Here is a 17,794-nt window from a genome sequence, read left to right as displayed (position 1 = left end):
AGCTGCAAAGCCCACAACCTTTTACTTGCAATCCTTGGGCTTTGATTCAGGCTGGCATCGGCCCAAACCTTTTCCTTCTCCACCCATCTGTCCTGATGTCTGTCTGGACAAATGTGCCGGGACGCTTGACGATGACATGACATAGGCAGGCGGGGGAGGGCGGGGGCACCGACCACCAAGCAACCAAAAAAAAAAATAAAGAAAAAAATCCTGTGCGACTGACTCACTAGAAAATGGAACAACGGGAATATTTTTTTCAGCAACAGAAGGACAGATCGACAGAACTAATTGGATTCTTTTGCGTCTGGGCAAAGTTCATCGGGTTCAATCCGAGCTGCATCGTAGGCCAATAAAAATCAGAACGACTTAAGCTATGGAAAATAATAAAAATTAATAAATAAATACTAAATCCTCCGGTTGTCGATCAATTTGACCCATTTTAGTCACGTTAAATGAATGCAAAACAATGTTTTTTTTTCTTAACTCATTCGCTGCCATTGACGGTTATAGACGTCAACAAGTACATTAATTTAACCTGACAGGTCGTAAGTGAATGCGTTTAATAAATCTGATCAATATACTGCAAACAAAGTCATCCAGACATGTTTTTTTGTGGACAGAACCAAAAATACTTGATCGATTAATTCCTTGATTTAAGGTTGTCCGAATACTATCCAATACCCGTCTTTGCCCCCCCCCCCCCCCACCCTTCCGTCGACCGCCTGCCGTGTAACCCAAGCAGGGCTCTGACCAGTTCAAAAGACATTGGGTCAACACTTCCATGCTGTTATCTTTGGCAGTACATCAGGAAATCATTGGCGCTAGCGCCCCCCTTAACAACTGCGCCCCGAAATAGAGCGCCGATGTTCAGAGGTGTCGAACGCGAGCGGGCACAGAAACTTTCAAGTGTGTGTGTGTGTGTGCGCGGCGCGGGGATTGCGGTTGAGGGGGCGTGGCCTATCATGCTGCACATTTCGCATCAGGAACAGTCAGTAATGCAGCAAAAGGCCAGCCAGGGGACACCTCATGATCCCACGTGGCTGCCCCACATAGAGTGCAGGTCAAACACAGGCACGGGGGGGGGGGCGCGGCGCCGGTTTCACAGCCACGTAAAAGTTGCTTCTGTCTCCAATGAGTTAGGCGAATAATCCTGCAACCTGAAATCGAGGTTTCATGGCATATTATATCATAATAGACGTCATTCCGGGTGACGACGACAGAACGAATTTCAAAGTGGCGGCCATGTTGCCCGGGCCAACCTGAAAGTGGCTCCAAGATGACAATCAGGATTTTTTTTTTTTTTTATTGTGCTGATGCTCCAGCAGGCTAATTAGGAAATACATCAGCAGTGCCCCCGCCGCCACCCACACCCCGAGCACTACCCCCCCCCTCCCCGCCGGCGCTCTAATCCTTGCCAAGAGGCAAACTTTCCCCTGTCAGATTAAAAGGGATTAGCCGGGTCCTGCTACATGAAGAACTGGCCACTTCATATGGTGACTTGAAACTTTCCAAAGAAGGAGTGTGTGTGTGTGCGTGTGAGCGGGGGGGCGGGGGGTTACGAGGCGCACCCCCTCTCACCCTTTACCCCCGCTTCTTCACGGCGAAGATTTGCCGAGCTTTCACTCAGTGTGACACAATAACTGCTGGCGTGCGCGGCAAGGGCTCCAAAACATCGGCACGAGTGTGCAATATTTATGCGGAACACGTGAGCCGCGTTCGCGAGGACACGTGCGCGGGCCTCATGCGTGACCACAAGAAAGCGGGGTACCGGAAAAGCCCGTTTCTGTCTCATCGGAGCACATGATATTTCTTTTGCCAGGCGGGGATAATTACAATGCTCAACAATTTTTTATTTATTGATTTTTTTTAATCAGCATGTACATTTTTCTACATTTTTTTTTATTGCTCAATTTGCGCTTGTTTTTTATTTTTCCTCCAGCAGATCAGAATAATGAAAATAATATTAATATGAATAAAAATCACATAAAAGCTACGATGGAAATACATGAAAGAATATTTATGAATTAAGCAACAGGTGTAACTTTTTTTTCTGAAACCTCAGAACTGAATATGACAACAAACGGTAAAATTAATCTTGCGCAAGCTTTTTGAGGTTAAACATAAAGCAAAAAATGAAAATATCTCAGAAAACTGATGTGCTTGAAAAAAAGTAAAGCGTCAAAAAAATGCAGTCCGGGACACAAAAAGCCCAAAAGCAAATTTGCTGTTGACAAATGTGACGAGACTCCCTAATAAAATATTTCAAAGTTAAAAACTATTGAAGCTTGATCTCTATTTTCATTCCTTGTGGCATTATTGGCTTGAGAGCCCAAAAAAAAGTTCTGAGCAAACGCAGAAAAAGTAAAGAGCATATCATCTAAAATCTTTCTTTCCAATCGGATATTGTGAGGAAAATGTCCAATTCTGCCTGGCAAGGTTTACAAAAAACCTCAATTTGATGTGTTGTGGATTTTAAGGGAAATACAAAATGTCCGATTTCAAAATGGAAAGCGCTGGCATGATTTGTTTGGGTCGCCTATTTTGTCATTTTCGTTCGAGTGCGGCCAATCGTATTCAAGGCTCCCCCTAGTGGCCAGGAGGTGAATTGACTCGGACCATTTGCTGAATCGAGGCAATTCATCGATTCATCAATATATCATGTGGTTAAAAACAAACTGTGATTTTCTTTTAGAAAAAACGATGCCCCGTCTTTCAAATGCTGACACGTTCTAAAATATCAACTTTAAAATGAAGCCAATCTGACCTGCAACAGAACCGCAGAGTAAAAAGCTATTAAAGCAAGTCGGGCTTGCGTTGTTCTTTAAACTGACACTTGTCGGTATTTTTAACCATATCGCTCGGCTTGACGGCAGACAGTCACGCCAGCTAGCACTTAGACGCCATTTGTGCGTGCGCGCGCGCGCGTCCGTCCGCAGAGGTGAAGCACACACAAAGGCACCGAAAGAGTTCCTGGCGCTGGTCGGCGAGGTTAAACGTGGAAAGAATTCCGCCTGTTATCAAGTGTTGCCCGCAGGACCACCGAGCGCACGTACAAGCAGCTGAAAACGTGAGCGCGTGACACGACACGACACGACGCCATTTTCGGCCCCCTCGAGGCGAGGCCGTCGAGTCCGAACCCGGCCTCCGCCTGTCTATCTACGGAAGCGATAAGGGCTCCTAATGAAGACTGCGAGACTGACGGCTTTATGGCCCAGACTGGATCATCGACCTTGTTGGCAGCCTCACTGGGTGACAACAGAAAAAAAAAAAAGGAACAGCGGAAGGGTGATAGGGGCAAGATTAAAGTTTTACAAGCCTTTTGAGAAGCCTTTCTTTACGACGTGTCCAGAGTTTGCGTTCAGATGTGAGCCGCATTAGTAAGTTGAAGCTGAAATAAAAACTTTTGATAAGGAGGCCCACCACTGTCAGGCCCCAAATAAGGGGACAAAGGTCCCGCCGGGCTTATCAAGCTTCACGTTATCTCCCCCCCCCCACAACAACTGTGTGCCTGCGCTGTTTTTTCAGCACCCGACATTATTTTCACTTCAAAAGATGCTACTGTGACCTACCTCAAAAAGATTGGACGCCTCGTTGCCATACTGCGCGGAAATGATCTCCGATTGGTCGCTGTACCACTTAAGGCCGCCCAGGAAGCCGTCGGCGTCGAGGTCACTGACGTCCAGTTCGGAGAGGTCCAGTTCGGGGAGGTCGGGGCAGAGGGGCTGGTCTTCGCCAACCAAGGCAGCACACTGTTGGAGAGGAAGGGGGGCGAGGGGGGTGAAGGACACGGTCAGTGCGACAAAAACAAGAGTTGACGGGTGCGCGGTTCGATACCCCAAGATGCAAAGCGCACCCGCTTTGCGTGCAATGTGCGCGCATGCTCGCTGACATTCAATGTAATCTCCGCAACTTGTCGTGTACTTTACGGAGCAGCTGCCTGCACCCCCCCCCCCACCACCACCACCACCCGACTGTAACAGGGCAGGGGATGGTTGGGGGGGCGGGGGGGGGTCGAACGAGGCTCTGGGTGTTGTGAAAACAAACAGAGAGAGAGAGAGAGAGGCAAAGAGGAAGATGGGCAGAGGTTGGGCTAATTTGCATGTCTCAGCTGATTTTTTTTTTTTTTTTTTTGCAGGGTCATTGTGAATGGAACTGGAAGAGGGCTGCCGTGATGCGCCTCCGCCTGCCACGGCTGGACATCACGCATACCCCCATTGCTGCCTTTTTGCATCAATACACAAATATGACAGCGAAATACGCCGCAAACTTCCCGTCTAACGGTACCTGGCCGCACATGTCAGAAAGGTGGATATCCCCCAGGGGGTCGTTTCGGCTCCCGCCTGAGCAGGAGGGACGTGAGGTTGGGCTCAGGTAAAAAAAAAAAGCCGGGAGATGTGTCGCTTGTGCCGAGGAGGCAAAGCGAGGGGCGCCCAGACAGTCACAGTTCGACTACCCCCCCCAACCACCACACGAATACACAATGACTTCAAGACTTGTGATGAGACAGCTGGGTTGTACTGCACACGAGAGGGAGGGGGGGGGGTTGCTTGTGCCTGTGAGGTGATCCAGTCTGACAAGGCACGGCAGCCAAAGACGGCAAACGTTCTGCAAACCAGAGGTTCCTCTTCTAGGATGCCCAATTATCTTATGGACTTGCCGGCCGGGTGCAAAGTGATGGACTAGCGCCTACACAGACAAGACAATCGGTGATTTACGCACATAGAAGATGAGCGGAGAGGAAGAGTCCTGCTGCCTTATTCCTTCCGCTGCAAATATTTATAGCGTGTGCGCACATTTTGGACACAATCTCAAGCACTGCGGAGAAATCTCCACAAGCAGGGAAATAATCCGCACCTCCGCAGAGCATCACTCCGCAGATTCAAGAGCTGGCAGGTGCAAAGAAAACAAACGAGAAAAACAAAAAAAGTCGAATGGTGTGCTAATGTGCTCATGTGGCTGATTAAAGGTCGAATGCCAAACAGTGGTCCCCCTTTTCATGTGCGCAACCTTTGCTCCCTTGCAAAATAACGCGCACGACCGCTGGCCACCAAGGGACTCCGTGCGTAAAACGACACGCACACACACACACACGCACACGAACTCTCAAACACGCGCACGCACGCACACACGATGTGACGCCGAGAAGCCTCTCCGGTACCTGAACGCACCACGGGGGCGATACATCCGATAGAGAGAGTGAAAGGGTCCCCCGCTTTTTTTTGCGAAAACGACACCAAGAATCAAGGTGGAAAAAGGCAAAACATTCCGCTCGTTTAACAGTTGCCAAATAGTCCCGCTTGTGCATCCTCAACTGGGTCCACATTACGCGTTACGCATCGGCAAGCGAGGACTCAGCAGCCACTAAAAGCTCCGTCGCTCCAGGAAAATAACATAGCAGCAGTCCACAAGGATAGAACAATTCGTTTTTTGTTTTGCTTTCTTTGTAATTTTCTTTTTTTGCATGGGCTCACCTCTAATTCTCTCCACACCGAGTCCTGGTTACACCTGTCCCACGCCATCCAGCCACTGAATGACGGCTCCGTAAAAAAATTGAAAGAAACCCCCAAAAATAATTGTCAAAAAAAATCGTCGGGATAAGGGGGCTGAAAAGAAAAAAAAAAGGGGGGTTAAAAAAGGAAATCAAGTAAAAAAGAAATCCACGCACGCTTTCCCACTCGCTCGCACACAGGCAACTGCTGCCCCTCGCCGAGAATGAACCGAGGGCACCTGTCTTACAACTGCTTTCCATCACATGACAAAGCTATTAAAAGTAGGCAGGGAGTGACTCCGCGTCCACGCTACTCGCCAGTGACGCGCGCGGCGGGGGCGTGGTCTGCCTGCAGCTTTTTTGCTCCACTGTATGCATGTGAACGTTGAACATTTTCAAGCGTTCCTATTGGCTCGCTCAACAAATCGAGTCGAACGCGTAAGGCTGCATGCAACAGCAAGTCAATTAAGCGTAACTGCACAGCGCAAAAAAAAAAGGAAAGGGTGCTCACCAAAGGAACAGAAAAAAAAGGAATGTTTGACGGAACATTTGCTTTGTATTTTTTTTCACATGCCGGCTCTCAAATATACATTGCAAGCATTTGGTGTAAAATTTGAACAGTTTTTTTTGTTGTATACAATGGAAGCAAAAATAATCGCCATGTTTTACCGCCGTTTGGCTGTAAACAACATTTCATCAAGAGACAGAAAATGCAAAAAAAAATAATAATTCAACTTAAATTGCGTTCAAAATGCATGGAAATTCCAATTTTTGTAATTTTTGTATTTTTTGTGACATGTATCCGATTTTTTTCTATGCAAAATTCGATATTTTTGTGTAATCCTGCAAGCTAACAATGATGCAATCAAAACATTCTGTATCATGACCAAAATTTCAGGATGAAGGGCAAAGCTTGATTAAATCGTTTAGGTATAATCCCGTGAGGTAAAGCTACAGCACATATTGTCAAAATTCTTCCCAAATTTTTGGCATAAACTCACTAGTTAAAAAAAAAAAAAGAAAAAAAAGGGAACACTCATTTGTGTCCAAATACTTTCTTCAGTAGCTTTTATGCGACAGAAATTGACGTGGAAATTAGTGAATTATTTTTTTTTTCGCTCAAACCCATCAGCAAGACCAAACTGTCTGAAAAGTTCTCTTTACCCCCAAAATATCGGTCAGAACACAAGAAATTGAAATGTTATCATAAAAGATATGATGAACGCAATAGATCTACAAGCTCATGAAAAATAGCTGACGAATAGCTCGATAATTTTGAGTAGTCTGATTGCGCAAGCTAACAAATGAAAAGAAAATAAGCAAAAACGGAGACAAGCCGTTTTTATCTTCCTCCCGCTCGCAAACAAAACCGGCCCAGTCACACCGATTTGAATGAATAAAACATTTGTCAGAAGCTTCCTTGGCGAATTGGCGAGTTTTGGATTTCCTGACGGATCGAGTTGCTGCCAAACTGACCCGAAACGGCCGTGCTTTGTAATTGTGCGTTTCTTCGGCCATTCGGAGGCAGCAAAAAGGACAGCTGGCAGTATCAAGTGTGTATACAGTGTCAACACAGCGTGTATAGACAACATACGATAGCTTAAATCAAAACAAGAGCTTTGTGGATATGTTCAACAAAGAAGCTTTTTAGACAAAAAAAAAAAACATGCTTTTCTTTATTCTAATCCAACCAGTTAGTTAAGTGTCAAGATCGCCCCTATTTCCTCTTTAATAAGCCTATTAAGGAAACATTATGTGGTCATTTGATCTTCAAATAACAGCATTTGGATCTTGACTTGAGTGGTGTTGCTGCTGTTGCCATGGTGACCGAGGATTACTTACTTAAGTGGGCTAAAGCGCCGGTGGAGCGGCCAGGACACCTCTCGTGTTAGCTTTAGCATCGCTGCTCGTGTCGTTGACCATAATGGACATTTTTGGGTGTGTTTTGAAGGTGGGTTTTTCAAACTTTAAGATAAAAAAAAAAAATAATAATTACTTTTAAAGTACCAGCGTTATGACTAAATTAAAATAATTAGAACAGCGTTAGTCAAAAGTAAGGCTGAGGTTTTATTCCTTAAAAAAAAAAAAAAAAAAATCGACTTTATTTTAAGACATAATTTTCACTGTTAGAACATTAAAAATGCACATACATATAGAAAAAATATATGGAAAGAAATGTACCAAAATGATTGATTTTAAAAATAGTGCAAATAAAGCTAAATAAAAGTGCACTAAATGTTAAAAAAAAATCTACTTTAGTTTAAGACATTGTAACTTTCACTGTTAGAACATTAAAAATACATCAAGAAAAATATATGAAATAAAATATACCAAAATTATTGATTTCAAATAGAGTGCACATAAAGCAAAATCAAAGTGCACATAATGTTACAAAAAAAACCCAACAACACTTTATAAAGATTTCATGCAATGTACAGCATTGTTCTTAAATACTTCAGACCTGTGGGGGGGGGGGGGGGTTGCAAGCACATGACAAACTACTGCAACAGTCTGTAGCTTTCAAAAAAAAAGACGGCAATAAAACACGCGTATGCATGTCAGCCTGCAACATTAACCATGACGTTCGTGTGTACGTGTCGCACTAAACCTCTACATCTGCTTGCCCCGTTGAACACCGGGCGGAGATGCCACCTAAGAGCCCGGCCGCCGCCCGATCGGAGCAGGTGGCGTGTGCAGTGACCTCACCGAGCCCAGATGGACCGCTACCACACGGGCTGCCATGGGAGAGAGCAGCGGGGACTCAACTGTCCTCCTTTGATAATGAAAATGAACAGTCGAAAAGAACATCCTGGGCCCCGGTACGGCGCCATATGTACACCTAAAAGGGAACTCCTCTTTCTTTCTGGGAGTCGCTCTCAAAATGCTCATCTGATCCGATTGTGAATGCACGTTAAGGGGAAACTAAATGCAGCTCCGATGTGGCGTTCTTGAGCGGCCCTTTCATGTGAGCACACGGAATGTTTGTGCAATATTTCGACACAGGTGTGCCCAAGCCCGATTAGTGACTCCCAGTTGTCCAAATATTTTTGTCCCGACCGTGCATATTGACATCATTGTCAAATCAGACTTCCAAAAATGGCAGCGGCACCCGCGTTCACACCGCCCGTGCATTTAGCCACTCTTCTGGACACTATGTATATCTGGCGTGGAGCCGGGTCCATACGGCCGCAGTGTGAAAAGTCGTTCGCGCCCATCAGAAGGCGAGCGCATGTGACGGACGCTCCCTCGAGGCGTTAAATGTCGCACATGGCGCTGGCCCGCATTGACAAATGCACTTCAAAGGGAGCCGTTAAAAAGTGCCGATTTTCATTGGCGGACGCATCGTCGCTTAAATGGCTCCCAAGTCAGGAGAGAACAGATCTTGGCGACCCAACTTGTCGCGAATTGCGCCGCTGGCAGTTCGCAGAGAGCCAAAGGTCTGAATGATTAAGCAATCTCTCCCAGGAGTCCAACTGACAAGTGGAAGTGGCCCCCGCCAAAATGGGGCTAATCCACAGATAATTACCTTTGTTTGAATATTCAACGTGGTCTGACTGGCAGCGCGAGAGATTCTTCTTGGCGTTTCTCACTCTCGAAGAACGCCACAGTCGATTCTCGGACTACGTAATCAAAGGCGAATGCTGACTAAGACGGTCTCGATAAAAACTCCAGCCATCAAAGGAGAGTCCCGACATCGGCCGAATCAGGATACTATGGATTAGAGCAGGTGTGGGCAAACTAGGGCCCGGGGGCCACACGCGGCCCGTGAAATGTTTTAACCCGGCCCGCCGAATTTGAAAGAAATTAAATGAATAAACTTGGTGAATGTTTTATTTTCTAAATACTGACATATATATTGTTGTAATGCTTTTCAAATTAAACGTACTTTTTTTTCTCCGATGAGGCGAGGTGACCAAAACTCTCCATCCATCTGCTCCTGGTCCGGCCCCTCCGTCAAATTTTACAACGCCAATCAAAAAGTTTGCCCACCCCTGGCCTTGAGTCGTCCAAAGTCACTAAAGGTGAGGTTTTTTTTTTTTTTACAGCGAAGGTTAGAAGTGACACATTTTACGCAGCGCATTTAAATAAAAGCAGACTTTGATACCAGTGTGCAACTCCCTTTCAATCGATGAACTCGGCGGTGCCATTTAGCCCCTCTCAGGATGGCGGCAGCGGTGGCGGCTACTTTCCCCCGCCGAGACCGCGGCCCACATTATTGAGGCAAATGGGCCAGTTAGCCGCGGCACCGAAAATAGCATCTGTCCCCACACAGGCAGCCCTGGAGGGAGACGGGGCGACCGAGGACCAGCCTCCTCTCCACGCGCCACTCGAATATAATAATATCATCGCCGCCTCCACGACTACGTTGTTGTGATGTTATTGAACTTGTTTGAAGTCATCAAGTCATGCAAAATGCATGCGGAGAGTGGCGCGAAGACTGCGCTAAACTGGCGCTGCGGGGCTGGGAATTGTGCGGCACTTTGCTTGGATATAGCACTCGGAAGGAATATTAAAATTTATGGAGTGAGTGGCTGTGCAGATAAACAAGACTTGGGCTTAAAACGAGACAAATTCTGAGACACAACATGTCTGGTGCTGGAAAAAAAAAAACTGTCAGCTCAATTTTTTACACTGAGTCGGCTATAGCTTGAGCGAGCGATGACGATTGCAAGAAAATGTATTCCGGAATGTGAAAAATTCATTGAGATCTCATGGCTGGCTTCAGGCAAATGCATTTTTTTTTTTTTTTTGCTTAAAAAAAAAAAAAAAAAGGTCTCCTGTGAATCACAAGGAGCCCCAAAGCACAACAGATGTTGCTTGATTTCCAGAATTAATGGCGAGAGGCGGGGCTGGATACCTTGACAGAGCGGCACTCGCGATGCTCAGCACTTTGAAAGAGCGCCAGGGAGGAATTAGGTCAGCCGGAGTGCAGCTTGCGCCCTGTGGAACGCCGTGTTCAAAAAACATCGGTGGGAGGAAATCGGAATGGCAGGTAGAAATGTCCCCCCCCCCCCCAAAAAAAAAAAAGAAGTCACTCCCACAAGTCTGGCCTTTTTTTTTTTTTTTTTTTTATGAGCATCCTGTACAGTATATTCACAAGACTGAAAGAATCCTTACGACACACTAAAACTGATTGTTTCCACACCTCTTTTTTTTTTTTTTTTTTTCACCCACAGATGCCGCATTTTTACACCTTTAGAAAAGGAGCAGGGACTGTCAATAGACGTGAAGAGACAAAAGGAGAGCGGATGGATAGAGGGAAGAATGTGGCAGGTGGGAACAAAAGCAAGAGAGAGCGAGCCGCGAAGACGGGAGGGTTCAATTAGAGGCAGATACGGACCGACGGGGGAAAGGAAAAAAAAAAAAAAAAGATCGAGGTGGCAACCGATGTCATATCGGGAGATAAACCACCACGGCGGTCACTATCTCGGGGGTAATGATCACGCTTCGAGATCTTCGAATGCTTGAGAAAGCATGGAACATGTTGCTGACAAGGACTCCCAGATGCTTTTACTTTGCCAGCACAAAAAAAAAAAAACGTAGACGATGGAAATTTCCGCTAGCATTCACTAACATATTCAACGGCAATTTATTTTATTTTTTCTTTTGGGTCAGTTTGTATTTTTTACAGATTTTTTTTAGGTAGAATTGATGTTGCTCTCAGGGGAGAGTTCGGAATAAGTTCAATCTTCTAAATTGATGTCGACCGATGGCCCATCAAAGAAAAATTTGGACGGCCATCATCAGAGGAGACGGCAAACGATTGTCGTCCAAGAATAATCCATCGGAGGGTGCCACAATTTCAAGACGTTAACCTCACTGCCCCCCTTAGCGAACACGACGCTTTGGGAAACCAAATTCGGACCGCCCCCCCCCCCCCCCTCCTCATAGCGATAAACGGTGACTTGTAACCAGACACGGCTGTGGCACGCTTACTTTGGACACGTGTGTAAAAATCCAAATTTTGGCAACTTTCCATAAATGTGCGGGCTGGTGTAAGCACATTGCAGATTGTGCTGAGAAAGAGCAAACGGCGTGTTTTTTCTGAAAACAAACCACACTTTTCCCATACGAGCTTGCGTGTCTCAAAGCTGTCATATGAGAAAAAAAAAAAAAATCAGAATAATAAGCGATTTCTATTCTTTCCGCAATCTCTTTGTGGCGCAATAATTCCCAGCGGCAGCTTTTTCGGCATCCAACGTCCGCCGGGAATGCCGTCACCGCCACCATAAAGTGATTAGCCGCACTGGCGTTGGGACACTTTGGTCCAGATGACGCGTGTAATTAAGGCGTAATTAGCATGTAATAGACATGAAAAAAAAATATGACGCGCAAGAGTCGGGAATGCCGTGTCCCTCGGAGATTAACTCGCCTTCGCTGACGCGCTGGCTTTCCTTAACGTCTCTAATCAAACGGCTTCAATTGTTTATTCACATGCTAACGCACTTAAACACTCATTTACCGACTAGTTTGCGTATTTACATGCTAACGCATTTAGCGCTACTTGCATTCAGCAACTTCTTCACTCCCGATTTCATTTCGACACGCAGAAGTCGCCGCTTAATTGAGAGGCAACGCTTTTCTCGCTCGTCACACACACACACAAACACACACACGCACGCACACACACACGCACGCTCAGTCTGCAGTGTGGCTGCACACAATGTGAGATGGCCAAGATGCCCTTTCATGTTGCGGGTCATTCGCGGCCGCAACAAAAGGTCCGAACGGGCCTTATCGCTCCTTGTAAAGCGTCGGGATAAGTCCGAGACTCGTTTTTTTTTGCCGCTCTTGAGGGAGATGTCGGAATGAATCTAACCAAAGGGAGTCGGTGCGCCGTTGCACCTCGCACAGGATTCACCCTCGTTGTTGTTGTTGCAAGCTTCCCGATGATGTTCCGCCTCATTATTTCACGTTTACCTCCGAGAATGCCCCCGCCGCATTCTGTATTCCCGCGCTGTCCTATTAATCCGAACACTGTCGAGATTATTAAAAAGGTGCGCCGCGGCGTTTTGAGTTCCTAAGAAAACAAAGTTAGGATCTCGTTGAGATGCCTTGTTGTTTTTTTTTTTTTTTAAACATCACATTAATTTCACACCTTCATGAGCAGTTTTCAGTAAAAATGGGAAAGGGGTGGCTTTGAGACAGCTAGAGGGGATAAAAACAGAGGTGCGCTGAGTTGAAATTTGAGGGAGGACACCATGAAAACGGATTGGTTAAATTTAACCAATCGAGTTGGTAGTTATGAGAGCGACCAATCCTTTGGCTAAAAGAATTATTCGTCATTTTAACCAAATTACTGGTTAATTTATTTAAAAAAAAAAAAAGACAATCACGGGGTCCACATAGAAAAAAAAAATGTTTATGGAATTTGGGATTAAACCAGAGTAGCAGCAGAAAAAAGACACACAAGTAGATACGAGCCTGGATTCGAACCCACAACCTCTGCCAACTAACCAGACGTCCCCTGTGTCGCTTTATCTCACCCAACAATACAATCGGATATTTACGACAATAAAACTGCAAAGTACAATGAAGTTTCGCCTTCACCATTTGGGGTCAAAGGTTCATCACTTAATTAAATGAAATGTACGATTTACAAAAATAAATGAATCCATCTAAGATGCTTTTTGTCAAATTTATTAAATTAATCATAATTCATTTTTTTTTTTTTTTTTTTTTTTTTTTTACATTGGAAGCCGCAAATCCAGCCAAATCGATCGGTCAAATTCTATTGGTTAATGTAACCAATAGAAGCTTTACCAACTAGTTTTTTTTAACCACGCAAGCCGTTTTTAGCATGTACAAGGCTTAGGGTTCGGTTATAGGACAGAAAAAAAAAGTGTTCTACAAGTCAATTTTAGGGTGAAAGTTAAAATAGAAGAAAAAGCCGAGCTAAGCTTTGGGTTGGGAATCCGATCCAATTTTGATTTGGGGAGACAATCTTTGTAAGTTTAGGATTCACGTCACAGCCACGGAAAAGTACCTGGAATCTTCCTTGGAATTCCAACACAGTTCCCGGTTTTATCTTTGCTTGACGTGACACATATTTAACCTGACAATTGCTTTATGGCGTCCTGGACAAACACTTTTTATTGAGCCTTGCGTCACCCCTCGCCTTTCATGTATTTGGCGCAGCATAAAGGGAACAGTCATTGAACTACTGGAACGTCAAATATCCGCTGATGATTTACATTTGTACTTTGTATGTATAAACTGCAGGAAGTTGGAAAAAAAAAACAATCCCAGGGTGGAAACTTTTGGGCAGGGATTTGTCCGATACATTGAATAATCTTCTATCCTGCATAATTAATGACGTGCATTTTTAATTACCCCCGTGTGAAGCTTTTGTTTATGGAGCCCCACTGATGGCCATATTAACAAAGTTAGCTTAATGATAGAGGTATTTTACCTAATAGCATTTTTATTACTCCCGCCAAGAAGCCAGCAATTAATTAACAATGAGCAAATTAAGTTCCTCGCCTGTAATGGCGATACCTACACAGGACATCATTACAAATAGTCGGAATAATTCATAATGCCGCCAAGTCGGGCGGCACGACGGCGACGGCGACGGCAGGAGAAATTAATATTCCCGACAGACAACTGAGCTGGAATAAATTACGCATACGGGCTGTTGGTGGACATGTTGGACTTGTTGCTTGCCAAAGCAATTTTTTTTTTTTTTAAGACTACTTACTGAGAAAACAGAAGAAGATACTGAGTTTAGCATGCGCAGTAGCGCCCCCTGGAGGGTGAGAGAATTTGTATTTTGTAGTCGGACGTTTTTGGTTTAAATCAGTGCTTCTCAATTATTTGGACACTTTCAACTCACCCGTTTATTTCGATTGATTATATTCTCTTGCCGTGTCATAAAAACTTCTCCCGTCCAAACAGCTTCATTAGTCAATGAAGTTGCAAAATGAAGAAATGAATTTCCATTTCCAACGCAAAGGGTTTACAACGGAGGTAAACCTGATACCTGCAACCTCTCACACACACACACACACACACACATTTAGAAGAAATGGCGAGATTCCGTTATGAGGGAGAGAATTGGACTGCCAAAGACGTATATGAAAGCGCATAATCTTTTAAGCTTGCATTTGAAGCTAATCTTCCGTTAAAGAATAGTACAGTCGCTATTGCTTTGTGGAGCGGAAACGCAAAGACAGCAGAACCGATGGGCACTGTTGGCCGTGACTTTCAATGGAGATGGAGAAGGGCGGAAGGCCCCCCCCCCCCTCTCGTGCAGACTTCGGACTTCGATTTCCAATGAAAACAGTCGGGAAAATAATCTCCACGTGCAACGCAGACGCACACAAACAGAGCGTACGCGACAAAAGCAGGAAAGATTAAAGCGAATTGGATCCCGGCATAAATTTGGAACGATTGTTTGGGGGTTATCTGGTGTGTTCTCGTACATGCAAATGCAAATCCGGTTCGCGCTCTAAAACTTGTTTTGCTTTGATAAGTGCTGAGTGTGAGCGTGTGTGTTTGGGTGACAACAAGCGCGCTCTTGTGCGTGGAAAAATACCCAAACTACCCGAGCGGCATTTTCTGTACCGTGTTCACGCCACCGGGCATGTCCGCGAATGTGCTCGATTTCCATCAGTGGACCGGATCAGATAGATAAGGCGGAATATTCCCGTCTCGCTAGGCTACGCCAAGTCATGCTCGACAACAATAGGCTCGAAATGCAAACGTTTGGGAAAAGGTGGCATTGGTGACACACTTATTTTTACGCACTTCCAGGACTGAGGTCATAAATCCAAACTGGAGCCTTCTCTGTCTCGTTGACAGCTTTGCCGCCACGCCCATCTTGATGTCATCCACATCTTTAAATTGGATGTCCTTGATGGCCAAGTTGAGTTTAAAGAAGAGGAAAAAATATATAAAAATAAAAAAAAAACTGCGCCAATTTGCCTTATCATGGCAAGGAACTGTCAGATGCTCTGCCATTGTGAGCAGCCATAAGTGTTCATGCTGAGATATTTTTGGGTTCATTGTTTAGCCCACAATGAAGATCACAACCTGGATTTTCAAGTTTAATTTTCAAAAACAACTTTTGTGACATCAGTCCTGGAAGTTTTCTGACACCTCGTCGCGCCCCGAACAGACGCCGTCAGGTCGCACAACTACGGCTCGATAGCGAACCATCTGCTGTCACTTGCTTTTAATCGTTTTTAACATCTTTCTTTGATTGTTTTACCAGTTAAATTATTTCCACCTTTTGCGTGACAACTCAAATGTTAAAATACAAAAACCTTGCCCGCGATGACCACAGTTTGACTTTCAATCGCCGGGGAAAGGAATCACCACAATTGTACAATTTTGCATCGCTTATTTAAGCACAAGACAAACTCTCATGACATCATCAGTCCTGCGGCCAGACGGTATATTGGCGAAGGCGACGGGGGTCAAGGAGAAGTAGCGACAGCCACAGAAACGTGCTTTCAACTGCAACCCGAGTAGGTTACAACGCGGCCACACCACAGGCGCACCGAGACTCCCCTTTTCAGACTTTGATGCCGGCGTCGACGCCGTCCCGTAGCAACCGAGCTGAAAATAATCATTGTGTGAAGCAGACACCGGCTTGGGAACGAGGTGAAGAGCATCTCTCATGTTGCCACGGTGAGGGAACTCGAAACAATTATCGTTCGCATGTCGCGAGCGTTCTTAAATCACTTCAATAGATTAGGCGAGGATGTTCGTTGTTAGCATGCCGGAAGTTTTTTTTTTTTGTTTCATTTTCAGCTCTGGTATTGGTGTTCCTCCAACTTGGCCAGGTGCAGAAAAACAATTCTTGCGACAATTAGACTGCAGGCTTTTGCCTGAAAATGAGGTCTGGGAGGATTTTGTCGAGGTATACAGTATATGAAGACAAAAAAAAAAAAAAAAAGGAGCAAGCACTTGTTTTTCTCTGTTATGGGCTACATCTCTTTCGGGACTGCCAAGCGCAAACTAGCGTTTCACAGCCATTTTCCACACCGAGTTGTTGGCCCAGACTCGGGCAAGGCAATTTGGCTCTGGGGCCCATCTATACACTGCCTTGTCTCCAAATGGATTGGGCGATTTTGATCTTTTTTTTTTTTTTTGTACCTTCAGTCTTTGTCTGCATTGTGAAGACGAAGGGAAAGACAGAGCGGGAGGAAGGACAGAGCGAGGGCGAGTGAGGGAGAGAGAGAGAGAGAGAGAGAGAGAGAGAGAGAGAGAGAGAGAGAGAGAGAGAGAGATTGAGGGCGAGCGAGGAAGAGAGAGAGAGAGAGAGAGAAAAAAACAAAACAAGTTTGACCGAAGCCCAGTCAATTATCTCCCAGGTGTTTGACTGAAGCGATTGTAAGCGATCGCGGCGGTTCCCACGAGCCCGCCAACTGAGACGAGCTAGAATTAGCCGGGAACAAAACCCAATTCAGCAGAAGTGAAGGAACAGCAGTTTTGAATAAAACCCAGCGGAGAATGCACAAGAAAAGGCTCCGTGCGAAGATAAAGTTTTCCCTTCTCCCTTCGTCTCGCGACACACATCCTATCAAGTCTTTTAAACAAACGCCAGCGCCGGAATGGTGTCGGCGCCATTTCCAATAGCGTATTGTGAGAGGGGTTAATTACCGGCACCGGCGGGGAAAATGACATTCTCAAAATAAAGTATTACGACAGCGGGCGTCTCTTTTGCGCCGAGAAGTTGAGATAGCCGGGAAACCGGATGTGGCGTTCCATCCATATCAAGTAGCCTCGTTTCAAGTCGGCCACAAAAGCCGCCATTCGGGCTTGCAAATTACCTTTTCCCACGCAGCATTTCCGCGAAGATTAAGTTGGAGCAAGTTCTCGACTGAAACGCCATTGTCGTCACGTGGACACGTTTCTATCCAGAGCGACCGATTCGCTTTTCGTGAGAGAACTCTGTCGTGCTGAAGGGCAGCATCTCCGTCGCGCCGGGACGGTGTGCGGGGATTGACATTTACAAATGGCGGCGGGGTTGGGGGGGGGGGGATGGGCGACAGGATGGAGTCAGCAAAACGGCGCATCGGAAAAGGCCTTGGCGAGGATGGAATCTTATTTCGATAGCGGCGCTTTCGCTCCGCTGCCTTCCTGGCACGCCATCTCACACGAATCACGGCTAATAGATATGAAGCGCCGGGAAAAGTGGCTTTGCCTGCAGTCGGCCGTCACACGCCGGGACAGTTTGGGGCGAGCTTGTAAACGCAAACGCTCATGTCCAGGAAGTGCAGTTGGGGTATGATTTGGTTTCGTGTTTTCTCCCACGTGGGCCCGATGAACTGCCAGTAACGAGGAGGAAGGGGAAAT

The 17,794-nt window shown here is 45.7% G+C and overlaps 1 protein-coding gene across 5 annotated transcripts in view; it reads right to left on the bottom strand.

The window, feature by feature from the left end:
• The window catches only part of ppargc1a (peroxisome proliferator-activated receptor gamma, coactivator 1 alpha), a 185,623-nt gene that overhangs the window by 29,357 nt on the left and 138,472 nt on the right, over nucleotides 1-17,794 (bottom strand). For 4 of the 5 annotated variants that reach the window (XM_088293663.1, XM_088293666.1, XM_088293665.1 and 1 more), the window contains exons 1-2: nucleotides 5,472-5,743; nucleotides 3,570-3,749 (exon numbers count right to left, since the gene is read on the bottom strand). In XM_088293663.1, the coding sequence (XP_088149789.1) occupies nucleotides 3,570-3,749; nucleotides 5,472-5,519 (228 nt within the window). In that variant the 5' untranslated portion in view covers nucleotides 5,520-5,743. Of the gene's footprint in view, nucleotides 1-3,569; nucleotides 3,750-5,471; nucleotides 5,744-17,794 lie in introns of those variants that run through there. The other variant, XM_088293664.1, reaches the window with a different exon arrangement.

The sequence above is a fragment of the Idiotropiscis lumnitzeri genome, chromosome 4, assembly GCF_059441095.1.
Source record: "Idiotropiscis lumnitzeri isolate Australia: NSW breed Sydney's pygmy pipehorse chromosome 4, RoL_Ilum_1.0, whole genome shotgun sequence".
Lineage (NCBI taxonomy): Eukaryota > Metazoa > Chordata > Actinopteri > Syngnathiformes > Syngnathidae > Idiotropiscis > Idiotropiscis lumnitzeri.
The sequence above is the reverse complement of the archived record's forward strand: the minus strand, read 5'-3'. Positions and strand labels throughout refer to the sequence as shown.